Genomic DNA, 13,954 nt, shown 5'->3' with positions numbered 1-13,954 from the left:
GTCTTAAGGAGTTCGAAAAGCAACAATGGTAGATGGCCAACTGAGATACATGAATGGAACAATTTTTGGAGTATAAGGGATCAATTATTTTTTAGGTACCATGAACTTGTTGCTGGTTGGAATATCTAAGTTGGACATGTGTTTATTTTGGAATATTCACATGGGATACCTTAACATGCCATATAGTAGTTAACGTTATGTAGTTTGGATAACTTGAACTATGAAGTTGTAGGACTTAACAGTGGTATATCATAGGGTTAATTTTTCATGGAAGTATATATTGTAAATTAATATATGCTAACATGAAAAAATTTTGCTCTATCTGACAACTCCCATGGTATATGAATTTGTGCATCCGACATGAAATGAGGATACATCCTTCAGGTTAGACATTTTGAGAATTTAACTATTTCTTGCATGGCCATTAGCTTTCTTAAAATTGCAGGTTTCATGTGATGTACATATTGAATTGCAACATTGCATAATGTAGCCACATCAACCAATGCCAAAAAAGGTGGCTAATATGAATATTATTATAGCTTAAGTGTGTCAAACAAAATACAAGTCACAAATATGTTTACTTCCACTTAGTGACATTTGGTCTTGTAACAAAATAATACATGTTCAAAACACCATTCTAAAAAGAAGGTTGTTACATCATGCTAAAAATATGTAACATGTTTAAAATTGTTAAGCGAGAAATGTAACAGTGGTAAAAAGCATCGACAAAAAAATATGTGGCAGTTGTTATGGTGACGATGGTTAACTATTACAATATCGTAACTGTGTCAGGTTCAAGTATATAACAAATCACATAGTGCCAATCATAAAAAGTAACAATATGCTATTGTGGCATATCATTGAAAATGTCACAGATCCAACCGTGTCAATTTTAGTATGTAATAAGAATAATTTTGTGTCAAGACACTTGCTGTCACGGATAAATTTGTTATGTCCAATATCAAAATGGTCACAGAAACAACAGTGACAAGTAATGTGTAACCAAATTATTAGGTTTGACAAAATCGTTGATTGCAATTAGTGACAATATACCATTACTGTGACAATTCTTAAATCCTGTATAGTGACATTTTTAATGTAGCTAATGTAATATAAAATGCTGGCAATGTATCTTTTGTCACAAATGCATATACTTTCCGTCATAAACACCATTAGTTACACAGATAAATTCATATTTATGAAACTGTGACAAAAAATGGGTTACAGTGACAAAAATGTGGCGTAAGTGTTGCCCTTTTTTTTGTTGTGAAGCTATTAATATTTTTTTTCTTTTTTTTATTAATGAGTGATGTTACTTTAGGTTTTCAAGGGTTTCTTATTGAAGACATTAAACAGTTATTAAGTGTCTTGAACAACCTCAAGGGTTCTTGCAATTTTAAGTGTGTAGTTGCACCTCGCCATACAAATCGGGTAGCTCATATTTTGGCAAAAGATGCTCTTACTTTAGATGGTTTTGTGGTTTGGTTAGAGGGAAGTTCCAGAATGGCTTGCATCTGTTGTGAAGGATGACGTGGTCTGTAACACCCCGTCCCAAAGTACAACGGAAATTTTCCAACTTTGACCGTTGACCGTTGACTTTGACTTTGGCCGTTGACCAAGGGGTCAAAAGTTGACTTTTTGTTCCGGTTGGAATTCTAGGTTGACTGAGGTACCGTTACGAAGTACACGTTGGCACGAGTTCATAGACTAGTAGCACGTTGAAAACGGAGCAACGGTTTGAAAGTTATGAGCAAAACAAGTTGAGGTCCAAACTGTCCAAGGGGTGCCGGAGTTGACTTTTTATTTATGCAAAGTTGAGCTTTGACTCATACATGTTGTGAAGCACTCGTCGATACAAGTCCGTAGACTAGCGGCACGTCCGATTTGGACATATGGTTTGGAAGTTATGAACCTGTAGAGTTTTTCAAATACTGTATTATTTTAGTATTATTTTTAAACGTGTAACGATGTGCCACGTGTGACTTAAGAAATGTGACCATGTGTCACCATGGTGAGGTGCCACATGTCAACCATGTATAATATCATATCATTTTATTATTATTTTATGTAATAATATTATTTTTTAATATTGTTTAATTATTTTTAATTTATTTCTTTTTATTTCTTCTCTTTTCCCCCACGTGGGAAAAAAGGGGACCCAGTCTGATTCCTCTTCATCTTCCTTCTTCTTCTTCTCCTTCTTCTTCTTCTTCTCTTTTCTTTTCTTCTCTCCCTTGGGTCCACCGGCCTTCACAAATTCCGGCCACCCATTGCCCACACGCGCCGGCCACCGTCCAAGACCACACGCCGGCGAGCTCACCAGCCAAATTTGGCGACCGGTCGGCCGGCGACGCGCCTAGATCGGGCCGGTGAAGTGGACGGCGGCGGCTTGAAATTTTCCGATGATTCTCGTCGTTTCCGGCCAGCCCAGTCCAAATTGCCACCCCTCTCCCCTTATTTTGGGTCCTCTGAGTTCAATTATGGCCTCCAATTTCCAAAATTCGAAGTGGTTCGTGAGATATGAGGAGATCAAGACCGGCCGAAACTTTCCGGCCATCGCTGGCGGAATCGAGCTCAGTGGAGACCAGTAATGCGATCCTCGTTCCACAAGCTTCGATTCGGTATATTATTCGACAATTTTGGTTAACATTTGTGTTTAACCCCCCGGATACCAGGTATTATTTACCTGAATAAAATATTAATTTATTTGACTGTGTGTGAATTGTGTTCTAGGAGCACGAGTGAGTCGTGGAATTGATCCCATGGTGGATCATGGTTTAATTGCGTGCTCCAGGTGAGTGACCCACCTTGAAAACTATTTTGGGCAATTAATTATATTTATGTTGTGTTAATTTGATGTTTGGAATTTATACTCATGTGGTGTATTTTAAATATAATCGGGAAAAAATATTATTTTATATATATATTTACCCATTGATGCTAAACGGAATTTTGGGTTACTAAGAATTTCCCGATTATTATTTTATTGTGATTTAATTGTATTTATTACACATGAGCAAGTATTTCAGTAATTAATTGTGTCTGGATTTAATATTATTTTTGGGCATAATTGGTTTGAATATTTTAAGAAAAATTATTTGTTTAATTTGGTGGTTTAATTTTTATAATTATGCCCATGGTATATTGTTTGTCGAACCCCGTATTACGAGAAAAATTATTGTTTTACTATTATCGATGTTTTCGTACCTGGTTGTTAAACGAAAATATGTGGGATGGTAAATGTGAGAATTGGTATATTTCCCACGGTAATTTTGGAAAGAACGGTACGGTTATAATTAATTTAGTAATTATTTTATACGCACTCATACAGTATTGGTGTTCTGATGTATGTATATAGTTAGCGCGCAAGTATTATGTCTCTCGTGGGTTGCCATTGGACTGTGGGTAGGCAAGTTTGATATAGTGCTCATAGCCGCCCCCCTCCTTGGCCGGGATAACGGTTTCAGCAGGGGTACTGTTGGGACGCCGAAGTGCCGTTTGCAAGTTTCTCTCTTTAATCTCTCCGCCAGTCGGTGCTCGGGACGCTGGGTATCAGAGGGCATCACTGGTATATGGTGTGATGCGTCAAGTACAAATTTTTCGGATAGAAATTTCAAACCCCAAAGAGTACAAAAATTATTTATTATAATTTATTACATTTTATTTATATTTGGGGTATTTATTTATTTGTTGTTTATTAAATTATTTGATCCCTTGGTTTTTCGAGAAATACGAATATCGGGTTTTGTGAAAATGTTTTAAAAGGGGAACATTTCCAACGAAGTGAATAGTGAGGATTTTGAGAGAAATTATTACTTCAATTGTTTATTATTATTTATTTATTTAGTTGTCGGTATTAATTAAATTTCTTTATTTGTTATATTATTAATATTAAAGGTGTTCAGTAGATAGGGTCACTCACTGAGATGATTAGCATCTCACGTTTTTTTAAATTCCGTTTCCCTAGGTCCAGGTTGGGAGATGTTGATTGTCCGGGGCGAGCCCAACGTCTCAGTTCATTGCCGAAAGTCCAAGAAGTATTTCTTCCCTTTTTCCTCTCCATCCTGTATTACTTCATCTGTCATTGTATAAATTACACATTCATTTGTATAATGCTCTGTATACTGTATTGGACATGTAGTTATTATTTATGCACTGGGTTGCTGTTATTCCTTGAAGTGCTGTAAATTTGTGGATACAAATTGTAGTAATGTGGGAGGAATAAGGGGACGATTATAGAAGTGTGTTTTCAGTGCAGAAAATTTGTGGTAAGTCATACCCTTTAGGGGAGGTGCTGCCGGATTTTCCGTTAGAAGGTTCGATGGTATTTCCCTAAGATCAGGGCTTATCTAGGATCCCGGGGAAGAATTCTGGACTGGTCTGACATGGTCTCTCTCTTGAATTTAATAAAAGTTTTTTTTTTCTGGTTTTAAGACAAATATATATATATATATATATATATATATTACTGATTCTAGTTTGAACATTGGGACCATTGGTCCATAATTGGAAAAATCATGATATCAGAGAGCGGCTAAGTGTAAAGTACATTTAACCCAATTAAATAAGGTTCAAAGGTATATTAATGATAATAATTGTGGAGGATATGGATGTACTTAAATTTTATTTTTTACATATGAACACAAGTCTAATACCGTCACATAATTTTGGCTAATATATAGGATAAATTACCTAAAATTCCCTCAATTATTTGATACTTACAAATAATCCCTAATATTACAGAAAATCCCCTCTAAGGATTAAAAACTAACAAAATAAAGAAAAAGTAAACAAAGAAAAAGGTTGCCTTTTTAACAAGTCTATAAAAATATTAAAATTTAAAATCACTTAATATCCATGATGAATAAATTCAATTACTTAATATTAGTATTATTTTTTAAGAAATTATTATTTTAATTTTTTTGAAGAAAATATTTTCAATATATTTTTTTTAAGAAATATTAATTTAATATTTTCTTAATAATTTTCTAATAAAATATTGTGTTTAATATTTGTTGAAGAAACTATTATTTTTAATTTTTTTAGCAAAACATTATTTCTAATATTTATTTTGAAGAAAGTATATTTTTAATTTTTTAAGAAAATATTATTTTTAAAATATTTTTTAAGCAAACATTATTTCTAATATTTAGATGATAAATTGGATTAAATTATTTGAAAAATAGTATAATGTGTATGCCAAAAGGGTATTTTTGTAATTTTAAGCATTTGATTGGTTTAAAGAGGACAATTTGTTATACATAATCATAATTGAGGAGTTTATTTGTTATTTTAATAGTTTAAAGAAGTTATTTTAAATGTAAAATGGTTTAAGGACGTATTGTCTAATTTATCCTAATATATTAACAAAAAAGATAAAAGTAAATTAAATTTATATAATTTGGACTAATTTTAATAAACAAGTGGATTAATATTCAACGATCAAGAAGCAAATTTCCACTTGTTACCTAACCCCTACAGGTCTATTATTTAAGTAATACAATATTTTGGATTAATACTAATTAATAATAAGTATACGTTGAACTGGTAAAAGAGATATGCCGGTGGCGATGCTGACCCTTCCTCACTAAGATACGTATTGGAGACCAAGAGATTGCTTGTCAAACTTTTGTAAAATTAATTTAATCGTCAAACCTTTGTAAAATTAATTTCTTACTTTTCATTTCCGTTACCATTTTGTTAAACGTTTGAATATAGAAATTTGGAAGCTAGATACAATAGGTAGCTTTATGGAGACGGGCCGGTTTTACTGTTTTGGATGTTAATTTAATTGACCAAAAACTATAGGGTTTTGCTTTCTCACTAATTAAACTCTAATTGGTCAATTAATTTGTTCGCGGGTACCAATTATGTAAACTTGCATTTTGAAATGGAGATATGGTGGTCCGAGAGATGCGGTCTTTAATTTCAACTATATAATGTATTATATTGTATAACGCATTGTTCTATTTTAATATTATTGACTTTGGCCATTGAAAGTTAGATGAGAGCTTATCTATCTAACTTAGATAAATTGTTATATTAGATTAGAGAGGAAGAATCATACACGCACCAAAAGGAGGAGGATTTAGCTATGTGGTAATCATGTAAGAACGTATAATATATTAATAGAAGTCACGTTACACAGTACCCCTTATTGGATTCTCTAGTCTGCATTCTTTTCTATATGATCATGGCCAATTTATTTTTTTATCTTTTACGATAAACATGGCCAAAATTTAAATTACTCTACAAATATTGCTAGTTGCAAAAGTTGATTTTAATTATGTATAGATTATTCAACGTATATTAATATTATAAAATTATATACATATTATTTGATCTAGGGTTGAATTTTGACAAACTTGATTATTGATTTGGAAGATTTTATTATGCCTATTTTGCATTATTTATTAAGTGACTAGCCTCATTTAATATTACATTTAACCAATATTCTTTGAACTTTATTAAAAAATACATAATTTTAGCAACTGAACTAACCTTATTTAATATTACATTTAACCAATATTCATTTACCCTTTTGGACTTTATTAAAAAAAATACTCAACCTTTTAGGTTTCAAAATTGATCACTAACTGACGATTACCATGTCCACCACTTAGCATATGATTTTTTTTTTTTTTTCCCGACTAAATTGAATTATGGAAAGGTTTGTTTTGCCCTCGTGTAGATGGAAATAAATATTAAATTAATACTTTGTCAATTTTTCATCACGTGACCGCATGTTCTAGGGTGTTTTCTTAATCACAATTCTAGAAGACTGAATCTTCTTTAAGAATAGGCATGTTGATTTAAAAAATAGTTTCTTTCTGTCCTTATTAATATTATTGTAATTGTTATTTATTACTATTTTATCGTGGATTTGTTAGAACTAAACCTTATTCATCCACACTTTTAATCCTAAACCATTACACAAATAAAAAAGTTCCATATAGCTAACACGATCTCTACGACCTTCTGACAATCAAGTTCTCTTGATGTGCAGCCACAGATTTTGGTTGTACTTCCTAATCCTTTTCTTAAGGTTACCCATAATTAGATTAGAACAGATAGAATATAAGTTCTGCCCTCCATAATGTGAAAAACTTAAAAATAAAAAATAAAAAGTAAAAAAGTATATACATATAGTATATAAGATGGGACCGAGATCTTTCATCCATTTTTCCATTTCTCTAACCTTGTTCAACGAATAAGTCATTTAAAAAAGTATATACATATAGTATATATATAAGATGGGACCGAGATCTTTCATCCATTTTTCCATTTCTCTAGCCCTGTTCAACGAATAAAAATGGGTACGTCATTTAAAATTCTGGCTCTTCTCTCTCCGTTTTCTCATTTAACTCACTGCCATTCTCTTTCCACAACAAGCTTCGATTCTTCTCAATTTTTTTTTGGGTCCCACCGCATTAAATGTGAAGATTTTTATAATTTATTTATTTTCCTCTCTTCCTCTTTTCTCCCATAATTAAAAGCATCCCATGATTCTTTAAATGCATCATTTTTTTCGTTTTAAAGAGAGAAACAATATTTCGAAAAAAGTTCCAATAATTTTTTATTTAAATTTTTTAATATAAAAAATTAGTTTTGCTTTTCAAAACTGTAGAAAATTAAAATTATTTTTTATTTTAATATTTTATAAATTTAATTAAATGTAATATATTTTTTTTATTATTATTCTAATATTTAAAAATTAGATAATTCATATAAAAAATAAAAATTACAAGTAAAACAATAATTATTTATAGAAAAAATAAAAATTAAAAATTTAAATAAAAATTACAAGTAAAACAATAAATATTTATAGAAAAAATAAAAATTAAAAATTTAAATAAGAGAAATTTCTCTGTACACAAGTACCAAAGTGCACAAAACCAATAAAAAAATGTCATATATAGCATACATCTTAATCATTTTATAAAAATCCATATCAACTTGTTAACCCCGTTAACCCTATGTTATCTATTTTTTTTTTTTTTTTCCCTCCTCTTCCACCTCTTTTCGCTTCACGCCATTTTTTCTTCCCAGAAAAATAGAAACCCTCTGTCCATTGAGTTCCATTCCCAAACCAATGAAAAGTGCACCAACTAAAAGGATGATCATCGTTCTATTTTGGAAAGGTTCCCATACATGATACAGAAACCCTTTTGTAGGAGGTTTCTTGTAAGTGTTTGAACCGAAAGCTTTGCATTGGCCATCAATGGAGGAGGATGAAATCCCATGTTCTATACTAGTTTTGAGGGCCAATGCTACTCAATTAACACCTCCCAATTTTTGAAACTCATCGAGATTCTTCTCCCTCACAAGCTGAACGAGGCTTGTTTGACCCATTCCGAAGAAGCTCCTTTCTCCTATGCAAGAGTTCAAGAAGGTAGGATAAATGCTCTAGGGGTTTCTATATCATGTATGGGTACCTTTCCAAAATAGAACCATGATAATCCTTTTGGTCTGTGGTGCACTTTTCATTGATGGAACTCAATGGAAAGAGGATTTCTATTTTTCTTGGGAAAAAAAATGGCATGAAGAGAAAGAAGGTGGAAGAGGAGCAAAAAGAAATAAAAAACAAAATAAAATAAAAAAGGATAACAGAGGATTAACGGATTAGCAAAATGATCTAGATTTTTATAAAATGATTAGAATGTATGCTATATATGGTAATTTTTTTTTATTGGTTATGTGCACCAATAAGAATTCCACTTTGATACACATTATGTATATAAAATTTTCTATTTAAATAGAAAATTTGTTAAAGAATATTTTTAAATTTTACTAGTTATTTTAAAAAATACTCTTTGTTATAGAAAATATATTTTTTTATCATAAAAAATCCCTTAAAAATGTTTTAAATAGATTTTATACACAGTTAGATAGCCATTAAAGTTTCTTCTTTTTTTTTTTTCTTTTTTTTTTTTAATATCTGCTTGCTAAGGCAGTTATTAATATTAATGTGAGGAATTTTGTTTCTCTTTAATGTTGGAGGCACACTAAGTCTTTAAAAGAAGAAACATATAAACTAAATTAGTTTCCAAGGGACTCCAAGTCACATTATTAGTTGCTGCCTCTTCATTAATGGCCGACCTCTTTGCAAGTTCAAATACAACCCCCTACTCTAAAGGTTGAGACAATGCCTTACCACTGGATTTTCGATATCCCATCTTTCATTTATGAGGTAGTATCTTACCCATCCTCATTAGGCCATATGGTTAGTTTTTGAATTTCGAAAGAGCTGATTGATCTTTTTCACCACCTTCGATAGCTTGGAGGAGGAAGAGGTATACAATAATTTCTCTAACAAACTAATGCCTGTATGTGTAATTTTGAAGGCACTTTAAGTCTTTAATACCATAGAGGAACAAAATCCATCAAGTTTAACCTTAATCTCTGATTTAGCAAAAAGAAGTAAATAGAGGAAGTTTAAATGGTTGCCTCACAATTAAAAATAAAAAAAATATAAAAGCTGCGAGTTCTAAGGCGAAAAAAGGGGAAAAAATAAAAATAATAATAAATAAATAAATAAATCTTTTCACATTTAATGCGGTGGGGCCCAGAAAAATAGAGAAGAATCAAAGCTTGTTGCAGTGTATGTCTGGACAAGAATGGGGCTGTTAAGTAACGGAGAGAAAACGGCAGTGAGTTAAAAGAGGTAACGGAAAGAAAAGGTAGAATTTTGTTAAACGATGTGTTCAATTTTTATTGGTTGGACAAAGTTAGGGAAATAAAAAATGGAATAGATGATCCCAGTCCTATAAAACGGACCTCAGATTTATACAAGTGCTAATGCCAATTACTATTAACCCTGAATGAAGAAATTTCTTACCCAATTTGGAAATTTTTATGTCTAATTGAACGTGCTGAATCTACATTCTTAATCTTTCCTTTTGTCAACTTAGATGGTGGCTAAGATGTGAAGTAATCTTACACACGTTAGAGAAAATTCGTGCACAATTTTTATTATATAAACAAAGCCTACATTGTCATTGCACCAAAACCCAAAGCCATGGCAACTCTATCTCCTACGGCACCACCAGCCACCACAACCTCCTCTTCCTCTTCAATCTCCACCAATTCCTTATTCCATAACAAATCCCAAATCTCACTTTTTAATGGAAAACAAAAGCACTGCAAATTTGCACATAGAGTTTCATGCAAATCAGCAAGTGGTGATCAAAACCATACCACTAGCTCCAATGACGACCAATCATCTCCTCTAGCAAAATTTGACAGGAGAAATGTGCTCCTTGGTCTGGGAGGGCTATATGGTGTGGCGGGGCTGGGCTCCGACCCCTTTGCCTTCGCCACGCCTGTGTCGCCGGACCTATCTCATTGTGGCGCGGCCGACCTGCCGGCCGGTGCAAAACCAACCAATTGTTGCCCACCAACATCCTCAAAGATCATAGATTTCAAGCTACTTTCTCCAACCAACCAGTTTCGCGTCCGGCCAGCAGCTCATGCGGTTGACGATGAATATATTGCTAAGTTCTCCAGAGCCCTTCAGCTCATGAAAGCTCTTCCCGATAGCGACCCACGTAGTTTCAAGCAACAAGCTAACGTCCATTGTGCTTATTGCGATGGTGCTTACCACCAAGTTGGCTTCCCAAATCTTGACGTCCAAGTTCACAATTCTTGGCTTTTCTTTCCCTTCCACAGATTTTACTTATATTTCTTTGAGAAAATCCTAGGCAAGCTTATCGGCGACCCCAATTTCGCCATGCCGTTCTGGAATTGGGACTCTCCGGCCGGCATGCAAATGCCGGCCATTTACGCCGACCCGAAGTCACCGCTCTATGACCAGCTGAGAAACGCCAATCACCAGCCGCCGACGCTCCTCGACCTCGACTACAATGGCCGCGATGTTCCAACGTCAAATCAAGATCAGTTTTCCAGCAATCTCACTATCATGTATCGCCAGATGGTTTCCAACGGCAAGAGTGCGAGTCTATTCTTCGGAAGGCCTTATCGTGCCGGCGATGATACCGATCCCGGTGGCGGTGCTGTGGAGAACATTCCGCACGGTCCAGTCCACGTTTGGTGCGGTGACAATACGCAGCCTAATTTGGAAAACATGGGAAACTTCTACTCCGCCGGAAGAGATCCAATATTTTACGCGCACCATTCCAATATCGATCGCATGTGGACGATATGGAAAACATTGGGAGGAAGAAGGACAGATATTACCGATCCAGATTGGCTAAATGCAAGCTTTCTGTTCTACGATGAGAATGCACAGCTTGTTCGTGTTAAAGTCCGAGATTGTCTCGACGAGAAAAAGCTCGGCTATGTCTATCAAGATGTTGATATTCCATGGTTGAACTCAAAACCAACGCCTCGAAAAACAAACTTAAGCAGGAGCATAGGGAGGGTTGTGAAGTCTTTGGGTGTAGCGAATGCCGCTGACACGAAGCTAACGCCGAAATCCGATTTTCCGTTGATATTGGATTCGGTGATAAAGACTGCGGTGGCTAGGCCGAAGAAGTCGAGGAGCAAGAAGGAAAAGGAAGACGAAGAGGAGGTTTTGGTGATCGACAACATCGAGTTCGACCGAGACGTGGCTGTGAAATTCGATGTTTATGTGAATGATGAGGATGATCTGCCTAGCGGGCCGGGCAAATCGGAGTTTGCCGGAAGCTTTGTGAGCGTTCCTCACAAGCACAAGCACAAGAAGAAGTTGAACACTTGCCTGAGTTTAGGGTTGACGGACTTGTTGGAGGATTTGGATGCCGACGACGATGATACGGTGATTATCACTTTGATTCCCAGGTTCGGGAAGGGCCATGTCAAGATTGGTGGGATCAAAATTGAGTTTGCTTAATTCTTTGGAATCATATATCGTACATCGATTCAAGCTTGGTAGCCATTGTTTTAGTTTTTTTCCGAACTTGTTTTACTCCTTTTCTTCTTGTACAAATAAGTGTTTCTGCCCCTTGTGCCGTGGCAGGGCCTCCAATCTATTGCAATCCCGCTACTTGAAGTTGTTATTTTGCTCCTTTTTTTTTTTCTTTTTTTTTTTTTTAAACTGAAATTTGCGTTTCCGTGAGCAGAAAAAATTGCTAGTTAATTTGATTGCTCATAACTTGTTTGAACGAAAAACGATATTTGCTTTGTCATAGGGTAAGAAATTTGATGTATGCAAATGTGTATTTTACTTTTACAATATTGGTTAAATTAATAAAGAGTTGACTTCAAACTAAAAAAGACAAATATACATATATATTATATATAAAAATTACGATAACAATTAACTAAGAAGTTTTTTGTTTTTGATCGACCAATCAAGAAGTTGAATAATTAATTGACATTATAACACATTACCTGCTAACATGTTGAAAAAGTATTTTTTTAATTGCCCTGACGATCCGGAGGAAAACGAACCAAATAGATATATTGCCTGTCTTCTGGCATTAGAGTCAGATATTGGGCTCGAAATCTCATCGAAGGCATGAAGCATGTGCACAATCATGTACCTTTTTGAGAGTAAATTAAAAATAAAACACCCAAAATGTCAAACTTTACAGTCATGAATTATCTTATAGATATTTATCATGAATCATGCGCATATATATATATATATATATATTTAATCACTATATACAAATGTAAATGTATTGATAATGCTGTCAAATATTAAACATGCATGAAAACGTACCTTTCTTCTCTCCTATCGACCCTTTGAATTTTTTTTTTATTTCCTTGATGATACCAGCACATCTATAGTAACCATCAAGACTAGGAAGAGGGTTTCTACAAAAAATAATAAAATAATAAAATAAAAATAATAGAAGAGGACTAGAAGAGGGTTATGTGTTTATAATATTTTATATATATAATATATATAACTCAGTTTTAATATGGTAATTATGGACCTCTTAAGGAAACTTATGAAGAGAGACATACCATATGAGTTGCCACATACGAAAAAGTTTTAATTAATCTTAAAAAAGCTGAACCATTCACAAACAATAGTTGATAATCGGTCTCATGCGTATTTTATGGATTTCTATTTTCCTATTTGGGTTTTATTTTTAAAAAAAATCAAAAATATTTAAATAATTGCCATTGGATAGATACTGTGGATTAATACATAGAAGCTACATAAGAGTTCCTCTTCATAAGTTCCTCCTCATTTTTACCATGTCAAATATTCTATTATATATGTAATAGGTGCCAAGCTCAAATCAAATTGAGACTATGGTATATTTTTGTCCAAGTAGCATTTTGGTGTTTAACTAAATCTAGATTAAATTACTAATATATTTTTAAAATAATTAAAAGATAAAGAAGATCTTTTATGAAACCATCACATAAAATTTATTCAATCTGACGTAAATTTGATTGTGCGTATACATTATGTATGAATCATTCTGCTCTGCAGAGATGCTTTTGTAATTGAATGGCTCCGGCCATTTATATCTATCTATATGTTGGAAACTGTAGCATGCTTAAACTATGAATTAAACTGAAACAAAGCAAATTATTAACTAATACATACCATGAGAGGCTCAATAGATTCTGTCTCGCTAATTAATATCCATGTGATGCGAGAACAACTAGATGGACGCTAATTAATATCCATGCGATGCGAGAACATACAACTAGATGGAGTTATATGTTCGTTTGATTCTTCTCTTCTTCTTTTTTCTTAGAATAATTACATGCTTCTCGTTCAATGGAGATGTTAAACATATATATATATATATATACACACACACACATAACGGTATCAGTACAATGTCAAAATTACCCCCTCCACATAAGTAGTACAATTATATGATAGTACATGCAAAATGCAGTACGCTTATTCCATGCTATGTCATCACCACATTTGACAAATAAGATTAGGTAATATGTATAATCTTGTCTGTTTAAGTTAGGGACAATTTTATTACAATAAAAAAAAAAAAGAAAAGAAAAAGAAAAAACTTTGAGGTGTAATTTA

The 13,954-nt window shown here is 33.4% G+C and overlaps 1 protein-coding gene and 1 long non-coding RNA gene across 2 annotated transcripts; one reads left to right on the top strand and one right to left on the bottom strand.

Moving 5' to 3' along the window:
• The first annotated feature begins 9,990 nt into the window (after positions 1–9,990).
• On the top strand, positions 9,991–11,996 carry LOC107404493 (polyphenol oxidase, chloroplastic). The gene has a single exon (XM_016011447.4). The coding sequence runs from the start codon at positions 10,019–10,021 to the stop codon at positions 11,828–11,830; it is 1,812 nt and encodes a 603-aa protein (XP_015866933.2). The 5' UTR covers positions 9,991–10,018; the 3' UTR covers positions 11,831–11,996.
• Positions 11,997–12,330: 334 nt separating this feature from the next.
• On the bottom strand, positions 12,331–13,677 carry LOC112489563 (uncharacterized). Its single transcript, XR_003053840.3, has 3 exons — positions 13,508–13,677; positions 12,665–12,759; positions 12,331–12,482 (listed from the first exon to the last, which is right to left on the bottom strand). It is a non-coding gene; the product is annotated as an uncharacterized LOC112489563 (long non-coding RNA).
• Positions 13,678–13,954: the final 277 nt, after the last annotated feature.

Source organism: Ziziphus jujuba, chromosome 1 (assembly GCF_031755915.1).
Source record: "Ziziphus jujuba cultivar Dongzao chromosome 1, ASM3175591v1".
Lineage (NCBI taxonomy): Eukaryota > Viridiplantae > Streptophyta > Magnoliopsida > Rosales > Rhamnaceae > Ziziphus > Ziziphus jujuba.
This window is presented reverse-complemented; position numbering and strand designations above follow the sequence as displayed.

Coding starts and splice junctions, on each gene's coding strand:
- LOC107404493 (XM_016011447.4), top strand. CDS start 10,019: ATGGCAACTCTATCTCCTACGGCACCACCAGCCACCACAACCTCCTCT.